Raw genomic sequence first — 15,138 nt, 5'->3', positions numbered from 1 at the left:
CAAAGTATGAAACCACTTCACCAAGTGGCATTTTGCTCATTTGGCAAAATGAAAAAACATAACAGACTTTATCCTGCATGTTAACTTTTGACAGGAAAAATCAGTTTCTTTGCTAAATATCAGGTTGTTTGTCTTCAAATTCACATCACTTTCAAAAACGAATGAATGAAAAGTAAGTAATAGAAAATAAATCCAAAAAGTTAAAAAGTAAACTTCTGCTTACGTTTTAAATATTGATTCAATCATAGGTTAATAAATATCTGGGTGATGGTAACTTCTGTAGCTCTTAGACACAAGCATAAAGCTAAGAAAAAAATGAAGCAACAGTCTCAGAGGCTCTTTTTGACCAAATATTTTCTAAATCAGCTCTGATGAGACATCCGAGGAATACAAGCTATTCACTTAAACAAGAATTGATCATTTCCAGAAAATAACGAGCGGAGCGACTTTTCTGTCACGCTGAAGCAAATTCTAAATGAGAGAGACTGAGTCTTTAACTTCTGCTTCATTACAGTTACATGACTACTAACACTGATAAATAATCAAATCAACAGGATGCTCTAATAAAGGAACTGTGTTTTGATTGCCTTTGGCTCAAAACACAATGTTCATTATGCTGACCTTTCAGAGAGTGAGGTCAGAGTCATTCAGAGCGCTCACCGTGATTGTTTCACGGCTGCACTTGTTGGGGGATGCTGTATGAATTAAACACTGCAGGATCAACAATTGCCAGTGGTGGAGAAGGCCAGTAACTGAGGCTGGCCTCTGTGGTAATCCCAGCGAGACGCTCTGATTAAAGGATTACTGCTGCAACTAATTTCAAAGGCTGGGATAGCCCAGGCCGGAGCTAGAAGGCAAAAGAGGAGAGGAAATTGGACGGATGACTCAACTGAGGAAAAACTGCCAAAACAAAAATGGCTTAAGTTTAAACGCCAAAAACATTTTGAAAGTAAGTAGTGGTCACTATCACAATGTTTTGGGCGCTGACTTTGTCTTGAATGCACTCCCAGGTCGGTGGCTCCCGTCAAAATGATGCCTCAAAGTCACAGAAAACCCCCTTTCAGAAGAAACAAGGCCTGATGGAGAATCAGACTGCTTCAATTTTCAGAGAGCTGCTCTAGAAAGCCATACAGTTACTTCCCAGATGCCTCAGAGGATATACATCTCCAGGGGGATCAGCTCTCCTGGCTTCATATCACTCTGATTAAACAGTGAAAAGCCAGTGGACAGACAGATGGTAGCGTGAAAAGTAGGACTTTCAAAAATACCATGCAAACACGCTTTGTGTGCCGCAGTGTATGTGGACTTTAATTTAAAGCTCAGGCTTCTCACAGCACTGTGCTTTGTTCATGGTTTGAAGCAGCTATCACAGAGCGCCTGTGCTTGTGTCTGATGTTGTTTCAAATACACTGAATGTGACAAGAGCTGTAACCATTGTCTTTGAAACTAGTTCAGCTCAAAAAGGAGGCCACTTCATTCTGAGACAGTACATGTGGGACTTCAGCGGATGGTCTGATTTGTCTGCTGTGGAGTGACAAAATCATCCAACATTTCCTCACTGCAGATCCATTTTGAGGTCTGGACTGCAGCTTTGCTCTGCATCATGAACAGATTATTCCTCTGTAGCTGTGAAACCTTTGGGTCTGCTCTGCCCTGTGACCTTAAATGTTCTAATTAAAGCAGAAAGGGGAACTTATTTTCAGATATACTCTGGTGTCTAATCCATACAGCTCTATCCTGCTGGTGGGCAGCACACAGACATATTTTATTAAATAAAAAGCCCAGGGTGGGCGACTATTAACCACCATGTTAGAGGTCCTTGTTTCATGTAAATCCCTTTGTCTTGGCTCCCATTTCCTGTCTTTTTTTATCCACAAATCTCCTGCAAAGGCATCAAATGTACCCAAAGTATCTATATATAAAAATAAACACAATGAGAACCCCTTTTTGCTTCACATCTGGAAATGTCAGTCTTAGCTTATCAATGAAATCCAGCAAACCGTGAAAGTTGTGGTGCTTTGTAAAGCTGAATCAAAGTCATAATAGGTGTATGATGAGTAGCACTGCTGTATTTTTAGCCCTATTCGTGTTGCTGCCCTAAAACAGGGTCATGTTTATCGTGTTGGCAAAAGGAGACCATATGAGCATCCCCTCTTATCGTATTCACAAAACCATAAGCCAAATTGATCTGAAAGCTTTGATTTTACAGTTTGTGACGTGACGTGTCTGGTGACGTTTTCCAGAAACGGCAGAGCCCATGAAATCTAGTTTAACAGAAATTCACAATGTTATTATGTAACTGAGGGATAGGAGAGCTTAACTGGTGATAGCAAAAGCACAGCTTGTAAAATGTAGTTTAATTAACATAGGTCACATATGGGACTAAGAGGAGGAAAGGCAGTGTTAGTATAGATTTTAACTACAGTGTCTTTTTTCATTCATCTGTGCAGTGTTTGAGCACATATAAAAAACTAGAAAAGTACTCAGAAAGTTCAGACCTCTGCATATTGTGATTGTCACGAAACACTTAAGTCCTACTTTAATGTAATACCCCCTTCCCAGTGTTGAAAATCAGGATGACTCAGAACGTATTTCATATTCTGGATCTTGGCATCCAGAATATTGTCAGGATCTGGATTGTACTTTTACATCTGTCAGAAATTATAGTGACCTTTTCTTATATCCTCTTGCAAAGCAATCCAACCGGCTCTATCTCACAATGATACAGAATCCTTTAAAATAATCCTGGATCCAGACAGTGATCTGTATCACCTCCAAAATTTTATCACTTCTTCCTTATCTTATTTTGAACATTGGTATTCCCACACCAAAACAACAAGGACGACTGTTGATGCTAAATAAATATACCTAGATTACACAAGCAAAAGTGTTCAGAGAGTTAAATGCTGCTGTTAACTTATCACAACCTTAACAACTATTCCTGAACTGCTACATTAGTGAATTTAGAGAAAATGCTTGGGCTAAAGGTAAAGATGTAAATTGACTAAAACTAAAATGTTTTGTGTGCGTGTCAACTAAAACTCTAAACTGTAAAGGTCAAAAAAACACTAAAATGTCACTGAAACCAACAGGTATTTTGGTCAAAGACTTAGACTGTATCTAAGATGGCTGCCAGAATGAACACTGGTGGGAACATCACTGGGAGGGGTTTAGATGAGGTTTTCCAGGGACAAACTGCATATCATGATGAACCTGTCTGCTGCTGATGGGAAAATGTAAATTCAAAGATTATGAGAACTTTTTTCTTCAATGCAGCAATTTCCTTTGCTAATAAAACTTCATAATCCCTCTGCAGCCCGAGCAGTCGCCCTTCTGCCACTGTCTTGAGGGAGACGGTGATTTGTGAACATAGTCATTCTTTACTACAGTGTTATCCCACATAGAAGCAACTGTGATCATAACAGAATCATAAATTATGACAAAGTGGTCGACTACTGGGACATCATCAGACATGATTAATACTCCAGGAGGGATGCAAGTGATAAAACGCGTTCTGCTGTGACTACGGCATGTTAGCCAGCTTGAAGTGACAAGAGATGGTTGAAAGGAGACAACACAGTCCCCAGCTTGCTACTCATACAACCAAAAACTGGGACTGGGTCCTTTCATCACACTCCAGTCTCACAAGAACTAAAGTTGTGCACATGCAAACACAGAAATACCTCTTTGGACAAAACAGCAAAATAGGACATGGCTGGTTTATTCCAAAACAAAAACAAGTGAAGTGTGCTAAAATAAACAGTGGGCATTGTGGGCTGTGTTTATGGGGTAGATGGACAAGCAGAGGATTAAAGTCTCTACAAAGCAAAAATATTAATAACACCACTCCATCTCCCATGGAAAAACAAATCTCTCCATTAAAGTCATTTTTTAGTCATTAGTTAATATTTCATCCTCAACCAGCATCCGCTTTGTACAAAATGTTTCATTTGTCATCTGATCAAATCCTGTTACACGGCTCAAAGTGCATTTATCGCTCATTAATTTCAATGTCTTCATTCTGCACAGATTACTCTGCAGCACTACAGTTGAATTGGTCACTCAGATTGTTCAGCTTCGTGTGAGTACAGCCCCAGGAGTGTGGGAGTGATAAGAGTGTGTGGGCAGGTGGACATTAATGTTGCTACACGCTCCTGTATTGGCAGTATTTCCTCTCTCCTGTGCAGCATCCTACTTCTGCAGGATGGCCTGAGGGAAGCCCTCATTAATAAAGCCCTTTTGGGGTTTGCTTCTTCCAAACAAAGCAAGCTTGACCTTGAACTAGAGGACAAGACACGAGTGGTTTCACCGTCACTGAGTTTGGATGTGGTTGGTCATCTTGAGAAAACAAGCAGCGTCAGAGATTGACACAATTATCACACTTCCTCTGACATTTTTGTCCTGTTAGTTCATACATGCCAACTAGCAGATTTTTTTTTTCATAGGCAAACCCATTAATGATTCATTTTAACCCTTTTGGTTAAAAAAAAGCTCTATTAGAAAAAAGAAGCGGCAGAGATGCCTGTCTTGATGTCACGACAAACACATCCACATCAGCTCCAAATACCACTTTATCACACTCGTTATAAAGTCTGTAGTTTATCCTTCAGTACATTCACCACCAGCAGCTCCTCTAACACCACCTTCTTATCTCATAGTGTGTGTGTTTTTGTGTGTGTGTGTGTGTGTGTGTGTGTGTCAGTGTAGAGTGTGTCATGTGTGCCGGAGGAAGCCGGATCTACCCCCTAGTTCTTTACAGCTGTGGGAGACATTTCTGTTTAATGAGGTCTAGAAAGGCTCTCCCCTCAATTACTATCCATCAGCTCAGTGTATGTGTGTGTGTGTGTGTGTGTGTGTGTGTGTGTGTGTGTGTAGGGTCATTTAACTCCCCCACATTCTCCTCTTAAAGTCATCATCAATTCATCAGCAGTCAGGGCAAACACTTGGTGAAGTCAGACCGTACTTACAGCACATTACACTTCAGGGTCTTAGAATAAATAATGATGCGATGAGTCTTACAGAGCTGAATCTGATTACCAAGTAACTTCATCAAAATAAAAAAAAGAACTCATAACATTTTTTTCCCAAAGTAATGCCAGTACTGTCTTGTGTAAATAAGTCAACTTGATCCTGTTGGTGGAAAGTTTTGTGTTTGACAAATCAACTCCTTCCTCCTTACATGAACTTGGCATTCTTTGCACAGCCTAACTTCCGTCATCACTCATGCATATTAAAGCCACTTCATGTTTCCGCCTCCCAGTCCACAAACACACCGGTCACAACAGGCCCCTCACACACCACATATAGCTGAATGTGTCACGCAAGAGTTCTGTTTTGCTCTATCAGCCATTCAATCACAAAACTAATCAACAAACTGAGTCGAAAATAACCCGCCTGCTCTGTCTCCTCTCTGTTAGTTTGATAGCTTACATGCTATCTCAGGGTTAGGGTCAGGTCACGAGCTCTTAGTCCCAGCAGGCACTAGTGGTGCAGAGATGCTATCTGTCTGCCAAATCATCTCAGGCTGTCCTCCTTGGGATTTTAAAGAACTTAAATATGTTTGCCCCTTTTTACCCTCAGACATTGTGCACAAAGACACAGTATGGTGGAGCTGACAGATCCCTGAAACTGTCATTAACTGTCCTGTATAAAAATGTATTAATGTCACAGGGGTCATACACTAAACACAGGGGAGACCTGATCTGCAATGAATCTAAAAACGGTCAATGACTGACAGACCGAAAAGTGTACTTTTGCAGTACGGATAACTATGTTGAGCATTTTTGTAGAAAAAAAAAAAGATTAAAATATTTGTTTTAAATATCACTTATAAAGTCTGATGACAAGAAAGATTACTACATGTAAACCCTTTCAGCACAAAAAAAGGTTTATCAAGTTTAAAAAAGAACAATAAATTTTAACAGTCCCTGCAGCCACTTAAAGCCTCCAGGAAGATTTTTTCAGTAAAGGCAATTTGATCCTTTTGCCACTTTAATGACAATGGGAAATGATTTCATGGGGGAAAAGTTATAAAATGCAAATAAAAACATTCCACAAGTTTCCAAAACCACATAAAATATCCTTGTCATATATTATTACAACTTAAACTGTACTGGAAAATTTGTGGATCACTTGTTTGGTGTGTAAAGTGTCGATCATCACTGGATGTCTTGTTTAGTTTGTTTGAGTCTTAATAGTGTTAATACTCCATGTTTGTGTTGATTGTGTTTTCACAATACTTTCAGGTGGAGCACCACAAATCACATGTCTATCAATAGACAAACAAACCCAAGAAGGACTGAAATACCTGATGTCAACTTTGTCCTCCGAGTACTATTTCAAGGTCAAAAGCATCTGTGGATGATTTTACAAAATTTTTAATAAGTGTTTATTGAATATCACTAAATCACAGCAAATATAGAGAATACAGATAATTTAAAAGGCTTAATGGTCACTACTATTATTTCAATGTTTTTCTATTTAATGATTTAGAAAAATTTTCACAACTTAGCGAGAAGAGAAGCTCAGTGACAGACCAACAGACTTGAGGTTGTGGGTGCTGCCAGTGTAAGAAAAATAACCTGCCTTAGAGGACACAGGCCCTAAACCATGTGCACAATGAGAGCTTACAAGCACTAACAATAAGCTTCAACATGTCTGCTGAAAATAAACAGAGGACACATTTCTGATTGGCGTAATTTGAAAAAAAAAATAGAATCGAGTGAGTTTTTTTCTAAAATAAAATAAGCTTTAAAAATGTTAATTGTTATGTGAAATAACCCAGTCTTGAAGACAGTTTTCATATCAGTATTGTACCAGTTAAAATTATATTCACATATTAGAAACCAGAAAAAATCCAATGTCTTGCATCACTAACTTTGCTTCAATCAGCAGGCGCATGTGTGTGTACTTGAGATAAAGACTGAAATGTTTAAACTCAACCACTGAGTGCTTAAACACTGGAAAACATCCATCTCTCAATCAAAGACAGACTCCTCTAGGTGTCAGGCAGTTTGCTTTGATTCTGTGTGTTATGAGTGGCATCATTTGTCACTTGCGGGCCCACACCGCACTTCTGCCAGCATCCTGGATTTACATACATGTCTCTGCTTGTTTAATTTACATGGCAGTATGATTTAAGTCATACATGGCAGTAAATCTTTCATGCACACATTCCCTCTCCCTCTCAAGCTGCATTCAGGGGGAGTACACTTCATCCTCTTCTTTCAGATGTGACTCCCAGCAGCCTGGAGGAAAATGGATTTAAACCTAACTGGCATCATTTTACGCACACGCATACACACAAAGACACACACGCACAAGAACACATAGACTCACACAAGCCCTGTCCACACCCCCAAACTCGCTCTAGCACAAGTGCCTCACCCGCCCCTTATTAACACTCCCTCTCACACAGAGGGGATCTCTCTTCTTGCAGAAGTCTATTATTAGCTGTTCAACCCAGAGACAAACTAATGACACGTTGGGATGAATCACCAGAGCTGCTGCCTCCAACTATCACTACACTCACCGTACAGCTCCTGTAGACATCCATGTAGGATGCTGGCCACCACACACAAACACAAACACACACACACACACACACACACACACACACACACACACACACACACACACACACACACACACACACACACACACACACACACACACACATACCATCAGCCGGCCTCACGAACTGTGCAGTGAAAGTTCTGATCCGTGAACTGCAGAGGCACACATGTCTGGAGGTTTTCCTTCAGACACGAACAAAACGTGATTCAACGAACACCCCTCTATCTGATGTCCAATTATTTCTTTTCTGGAAGCAGCTGAAACGTGTCCATGGCAGGAAGTCTTCATTCATTTGTTCTCACAGCTCTCATATTTTACATTTCTAGCATGGTCCTGTTCTGCATTTGATGCCTATCCAAGTTTGATAACTTACTGTGTTATTTATTTCATCTTAATGCTTTCTAAGCTTTATTTTGCTTCAGTAACACACTGTTTTCAGAGTTGTAGAGCATAGAGCAAATGTTCTGATGTTAGGTGTGATTCCTAACCTTATTTACTCTTTCTTTCAAGTGTTAAGTGTTTAATTCGGCATGATTCTTGAGAACACAAGTCCACAGGAAGCAGCATTTAGAGCACCCCTGAAGGGGTTAATCTATGATCTATTTCTTGATTACTATTGACTATTTGTATTACTTTCAAAACTAATCATTCATATTGTTTTATTTAATATTTTAAAAGAGAAATCCGAGCAAGTTTCAAAGCCTAATCTGTACATGAAGTGCTTTAGACAGTGTGTGAAAGTTCTTTAAGCTTTCTTCTTAACAACATAACTACCAAAACAAACTCTTCCTTCCCACACTCCCAGTTTCTTGCACTATCCACAGTCCTAACCTCTTGAAATAAAGGCTAAAAAGACTGAAAATCAAACCTTAGAAAAGAAAGTACAAGATGGATCAACTGACAAAGTAAGAAATGATCAGTTTCGGCATATTTGTTAAGTTTGACAGTTGGATTGTGCTGTTCATAGAGCAGACTGGGATCAACCCTTTGCTAAATGACAATCCTCACTCTCTACCCCAGTTTCTTTCTCTATCCACTGTCATATCCCATCAAAAGGCATAAAAAATACAAAAGAAGCTTTAAGAGTTAGTAGTTTCAGTCCTGCCCTTAAATTTGTGGTGATAGAAGATTACCAAAATCTAGCTTCAGGGGAACATTTTGCAAAATCATGAAGTTAATGACATTATTTGGTGTAAAAAGGTCAACAGGTACCTTGATGATTTAGGGGCTGGACAGAATCTGAGGCTTAAAGCCCCCTTTAATTAACTGTTTTTGACACGTTTTGTAGTTTTTGGGATGTAGCAGTCAACTCAGGTGGATGCTTCCACTGAAGACTATCTTAAAAACATTTGAAAGCATCATGGACTTTTATTGCCAGTCACATCTCTGCTGTGTCTCTATAATATTGGCAAAAATTCAACTGTTAAGAGAAAGAAAGATGCTTATAGAAAATGGAGATGATTATATCTTGACCAGCTGCATTTACCAGAGCATATCCAAAGATGAGAGTTAACTGAACTGTCTGCTAGGAAGCATCACAATGAAAGCTACCGATGCAACAGGTCTGTTTGGTGTCATGTTTCTCGCTCTGAATGTACACAATGAAGCAGTAACAGATTATCTAAAGAACCAGCTGCCCTGCTCCAGCCAAAAACACATTAATCAACCTGTCACTGTGAAGTCACCTGGCCATCCTGGTGCCTTCTGTATTCAGACGTTACAACAAAACACCACTATTATTACTCTGTGCAAGGACGCCAAGGCTCTTGTTACCATGACGACTGATGTATATGTAAAGAAATGTCAAAGAAACACACGGATCTGACGCGGTGACAGAAACATTTTCACTGTGAGCACTGAGAACACAGCTTTAGCTGGCAGCAGACCACGCTAATGGGGACATAAGTGATACATTAGATCGAGTATCAGCTCTGAATACGAGTCGATACATGATCTCCGTTACTCCTGTATCAGAGGAAGGAGACGGCAGGTTTGACTCCAGCCAAATACGCTAGGCTCATTTTACTGATGTCAAAACACTTTAAGCCGCAATGTACTGATGTCTGGGAGAGAGGATGTTAAAGCGACAGAATCAAATCAAACTGCTTTTTCCATTTGAGATATATACTAACAAATAAATAAACAGGAAATATAAAACCACTTAAGCAGCAGCATTGCCGTTGTCAAAATTAGAGTTCTTTGCCTAATATACAGTTTGTGGAAACACTGTGTAATTAAATTATGCAATTGTTAAGGATTGTATATTAGCTTTTGCAATACTTTTAGCGTTAAATTCCCAACATGAACAGCAGATGCTGGTTCTGCCTGCTACAAGGAAGTTTGTTTTCACCACGATAACCTGCTAAATGCTGCAATGTGCCCTGCTCATGGTGGATTAAGATGAGATAAGATGAGTCTATCCTGTCAGATGGGACTGGATTTTATCCAGATACATACTGACTATGGTATCTAAAGACTGGGGAATTTTGGGCTTAAATGTCCACTTAGTTAAGGTCAGGAGATCCCTGTCTCTATGTTTTACTTCTCAGTGTGAGTTTGTTCGCTTAGCTGTGACAGTATGATACTTTTCCTGATTACTTCTCAACACATATACTGTCTGTCTCTATTTCAATGTCACACTACTTCCTCCTTTCTTCCAGACACACAATAATGAAGATTTCTGCAGCTCTGATGGTTTTAAGAGAAGATGAAATGAGTAATGTGCTTGTTTTTCAGAAGATGACAAAATAGGACAACCATGACCTAAGAAATTGATTCCCTGTGATTTGATTAAAATTCTCACCTTTCCTCTGGCCCCCGAGAGAAAAATGACCAGCATTTTAAAATGTGCATGCATTAAAGACCTTAAAAAAACAAGTGTCCCTCTTGACCTTGTGAGCAGCAGCAGCAGCAGCAGCTCCTAGCTGGGTCTCTTAAGATAAACGGCTCTGTGGACGAGGGCCAAAGAGTGAATCACAGACTCCAAAGAGCCAAATGCACTGTATAAGATGCTCACCAGAAAAGAGAGGCGGATGGATAATTTAGAGAGCATGCTTGAGTGATATGCTGCATTTTTTTTGGTATGTTTGGCTAACAACCATTTTACAAAGCCAGACTGGATGGACTCCATTTAAATGACGGAAGCAGATACAACCTCCAGCCAAACCTGATCAGGAGCAGGAGCAACACGGACATCAGGAATCACACACTCATGGATTTGGAGAGCTTAAAAATTACAACACCCTGTCATCGTGCAATCACACATTTTCTCCTTGTCTCAGCTTTGTTCAACATCAAAAGGAATGGAGTTGTCAGGGAGCCCAGAGAGTTGATGAAAAACAATTTTTGAGCTCTTCTCTTTGTATTTTCCTGTGGGAACAAAAGAAGTGCTCAGATCCTTTATTTAGACCCTCTGAAAAGAGACATGACACGATGTAAAACACACTCCATCACAAGCATGAGCCATGAGTGTTACCACTGAAAATTCAACACTAGTATCATCAGTGCTTCGTACCATTTAAAAAAGATGGGAATATAACTGATAAACCAGTGAGGGTCATATACTGTATTCTACTGTGTGTATTGGGTGGCCAACTACGCAATACACTGGTTTGAGGAAGAGGAAGAAAAAGAAGAATGAGAAGAGGAAGAAGAAAAGGAACAAGAAGAACCAGGAAACAATATATTTGTTGATGCTTTTCACACTAGAGTTTGATTTTCTGATAAATGACTCAACAAATTGGGGATCATTCTCGTCACGCAGCCTCTTGTCCTTCAAGGCCACCATCGCTTCACCAGTGGGAGGGATGAACAAGGGGGCATTTCAATCGCGAATATCACAAAATACTCTCATTTCATATGGTTTCTCTCAGGTTGTCTATGGATTAATGTTTGGTGAAGCTGAGCAGAAATAATGGAATCTTTGAACAACACAGCTGACTTCATATCACAATAGGCACATTATATAAGACCAGACTAGAGGGGCATTCATCCTCCAAGGCTTTTCCTTCGTGATAGACTTGCTAATATAATTTCTGCTCTCTGAGTTGGATCTGCTCCTAATGTCAATAGGTTCTCTCTTGGCCTGTGCTTTACCCTTCCAGCAAATATGATGAAAATTGGACCTGAAGTTTTTTGTCCATTATCTTCCTGACGAACTGACTCAGCTTGTTTTCAAGTCAAATCAGTCATAACTGATATTAGCTCTGGATCTTCACCAAAGTTTGTCAGTTCCTCTGTCATTTCAGGGCTTCAAAATGGATTACTGTTTTTAGCTCTGAGTTTTGCATTTTGATTAGTTTGGAGACAGAAGTGCAGACTCATTGTCAAGTCTCTTAAGTTGTGTGAAAGCAAGTTGTAATCACAGGCTTCCACTAGGCTGCTTTAAATATAAAATACACTTTTTATAGGGCAAGTATTCACAAAATGGATAGTGTGCTTCATTTAAAAGCACAAAATCAACAGGAAATGTTTTCTGAGGTTTAAAAAAAACTGTGAGAAACGAGGTAATCCAGTTTCTAAAGAAGAATGCATGCAGGCTGAAAGCACTTCTTCCTGCAACCTCCAACCATGTTTTATAAATATAGTGTCAGTTGTTTTACTACAATATGCTGCTGACAAACAAGACTTATAAAAGAGAACCCTGCTGGAAAGGTAATAAAATAGCCCCCGGTGGTTTTCTGTTGTGCCTGTGAATCAAACACCTGACAGGTTTGCCAAACAGTCCCTCTGGATCCTGGACACAGATGCAATAGCTAAACATCATGGGAGACGTAGTTGTTGGGTGAATCTTTTACAGTGATTGTTTTCATATATTTAAAGCAAAACCTTAAAAATCTCCTGTAGTGTATTTTCAGGATAAACTGAATCATTGAGTCAATTCTGGTATCAGTTGATGTGAATATTTCAGCCGATATGGTGATGCATAAATTATGCACACACGATGACATCTTGAGTGTGCCAACAACAAGCTGTACCATGTTGACTAAATGGAGGTATTACAAAGCATCACAGTACATTTAACATGTATGGTCAAATCAAACGTGGTCTGTCCTGTTTCTAAAACAAATAGACTTTACAAATAATAGAGCAGCTGATAAATTCAAGTACAGGTGTTCATTACATTAAAAAACATGTTGACATCAGCACCACCCAAAATGATATCATATCAACAAAATTAAATTTCCTTTGGGGTGATATTGATCACCAAAAATTCACTGTCATGTGGCCCTGATGTTTTTTTTTTTTTTTCCATCAGCAGGTGTGTGTGTGTGTGTGTGTGTGTGTGTGTGTGTGTGTGTGTGTGTGTGTGTGTGTGTGTGTGTGTGTGTGTGTGTGTGTGTGTGTGTGTGTGTGTGTGTGTGTGTGTGTGTGTGTGTGTGTGTGTGTGTGTTGTCAGTACATAATTAGAGGGGGAAGGGAGGGTATGCAGTGCAGGATGTTGAGTGTTGGATGCTCAATGGCCTCACATTCATCCGCCAATCAAGCCTGGGCATTGTGACAAAGGCAATACGAACGTGTTGATCTGATCTGCTCTAACAGGTCGAATGTGTGAACACATCTCTGCTCTCCAGCTCAGTGAAAACACCTGACAGCCCTACTGGCTGCGTGAGATCCACCCTGCCACCAACATATGCTCACAATCACTGCTGGAGTGCATCTGACCTTCTGTGGGGCACTGCACATATAATGTGTCTATAGGGGGGGTCTGCGTGCAAACTGGGCGGTAGAGTCATTTCTTTTTTTCCTGGGACATACGTACATGCATGCAGCAGTCCCCTGGCCACTGGTTGCCCTAGATGAAATCCTCCCAGCCTGTTCTTCCCAGCACAGTTTCTACACCTATTTTGGATTCAAAACCAGGCCAGGCATCAGAGCTCAGGGCAGAGCTCTCTCAGCCTGGCTCATCTCAGTTGTACTGTTTCTGCACAAGTTGTTCCATGTATCAAAAACACTTGATTGAGCCACATTGAAATCATGAGTGCTGTATTGATATTTAAAATGTATGGACATGTGTCCAGGCTCTTTTTATTAGTAATATGTGTTTCTCAATCACAAGTTTGTCCATGTCTTACACACATGGTTGTGAAATGTTTTTTTGTTTCTCAATGAGTTAAACTATGCACATTTTCCATATTGTCAGAATACATCTGCTCTTTCTTTCGCTGAAAATGCAATTATAGTCATTTTTATACAAAAGAAAAAAAGTTTTTCCACATCTTTCAAACACTTAATCCTGCAATGACTCATATCTGTCTTATTTAAATTATCATCTTGATTAACATCATGCATCTTGAACCTGTTTTTCCTCTGAATCCCCATTTTTGGGTGAACAGAATTAGATTAAATTGCAAAATGTCATGAGTAATTGCTTCAAGAAAGCAGCATCTGAGTCCGTGACATTTCAGTCTGTGTCTCGGATTTTGAGAGCGTAACGACCAGTCTAACGATTGAGGCTAATAACGTAACCGGTGATGCTATTTTTAGCCTGCATGAAGATGCGCTCAGCAGTGATGGCGATGGCTTCCTCCCCCTCCTACACCATGATGACGTCGTATTGTTACGCAAATCCAGGGGTTCACCTTTTGTAGACCTCCAGCACTGTCACCACTGGCGCAAAATTTGTGGCACGACATACCGGGTAATGCACAGATATTTAAAACACTGCCTGATTCGACGCTGACCTGATGTCTGCGCTTTACTTCTGCTTTCTTTGTAATGCTTCATAACGTTTTCATGAAAACACTTGTCCAAACTTGATGCTGGACACACCCAGAGAGGTTCAAAGCAGGTGGAGTGGCTAGAAGCGTGAAGTAAAGTGGACACGGGCATGGTCGCTGCGCGCTAACCTCAGCACAGCTCCAAACAATGTTAGAAATGGTCAAAACACACGAGCGCAGACACCACGGTGAGTTCATGTAAAATACAACAGACGATAAAACACACGGAAACGAAATCATGTCATGACAGAAAGTGGTCACTTAACTATTTGTAGAGGTGTTGGAGACACATGTCCAAGCATTCCCCCTCCACTTCGTCTTCGGTCACCAGGTCTGACAAGGGGCGCATCGGCACCGGGTCGCTCTCCTGCAGAGGCATTCTCATCTCCCGGATAAAGAGCTCCAGGAACCGTCGGAAGGTTTTCTCCTCTGCTGCAGAGCCGGCCATCATTTCTCATTCCTGGACAGACAGAGACAACTCCGCCCGTCAGTAGATACTAACTTGCCGGGCGAAGAAGAGAGAGGAGTCTAACCGAACTATTTGGACTGTCAGTGCAGTACCAGACTACCTGAATGAGTGCCTACTACCGGAGGAGCAGAGCCGTGGTCAACGGTGCGACTGAAAACAGCGGACCTGACGGGATGGAGGGGACCGTGCTGTCTACGGTTACACTACCGGACTCGAAACGCTGTCAGAAGCCGGACTGAGCCCCCATTCAGAGCTGAGCGAGAGCGCGCGTCGCGTTATCAGGGATTTCGGATGATCAGAGGGCAGTGACGTCAGATAAGACGCAGCGGTTTAAATGTAGGTCGAGAACGCGCACGCAGCGTCGTCTGACGTCTG

The 15,138-nt window shown here is 40.7% G+C and overlaps 1 protein-coding gene across 2 annotated transcripts in view; it reads right to left on the bottom strand.

The window, feature by feature from the left end:
• The window catches only part of ppm1e (protein phosphatase, Mg2+/Mn2+ dependent, 1E), a 47,462-nt gene extending 32,411 nt beyond the window's left edge, over positions 1–15,051 (bottom strand). Inside the window, exons 1-2 of one of the 2 annotated variants that reach the window (XM_074672180.1) lie at positions 14,864–15,051; positions 14,561–14,754 (exon numbers count right to left, since the gene is read on the bottom strand). In XM_074672180.1, the coding sequence (XP_074528281.1) occupies positions 14,561–14,745 (185 nt within the window). In that variant the 5' untranslated portion in view covers positions 14,746–14,754; positions 14,864–15,051. The remainder of the gene's footprint in view (positions 1–14,560; positions 14,755–14,863) is intronic. The other variant, XM_074672181.1, reaches the window with a different exon arrangement.
• Positions 15,052–15,138: the final 87 nt, after the last annotated feature.

Source organism: Halichoeres trimaculatus, unplaced genomic scaffold (assembly GCF_033239565.1).
Source record: "Halichoeres trimaculatus isolate MK-OKI-2021-1 unplaced genomic scaffold, fHalTri1.1 fHalTri1_scaffold_6, whole genome shotgun sequence".
Taxonomy (NCBI): domain Eukaryota; kingdom Metazoa; phylum Chordata; class Actinopteri; order Labriformes; family Labridae; genus Halichoeres; species Halichoeres trimaculatus.
This window is presented reverse-complemented; position numbering and strand designations above follow the sequence as displayed.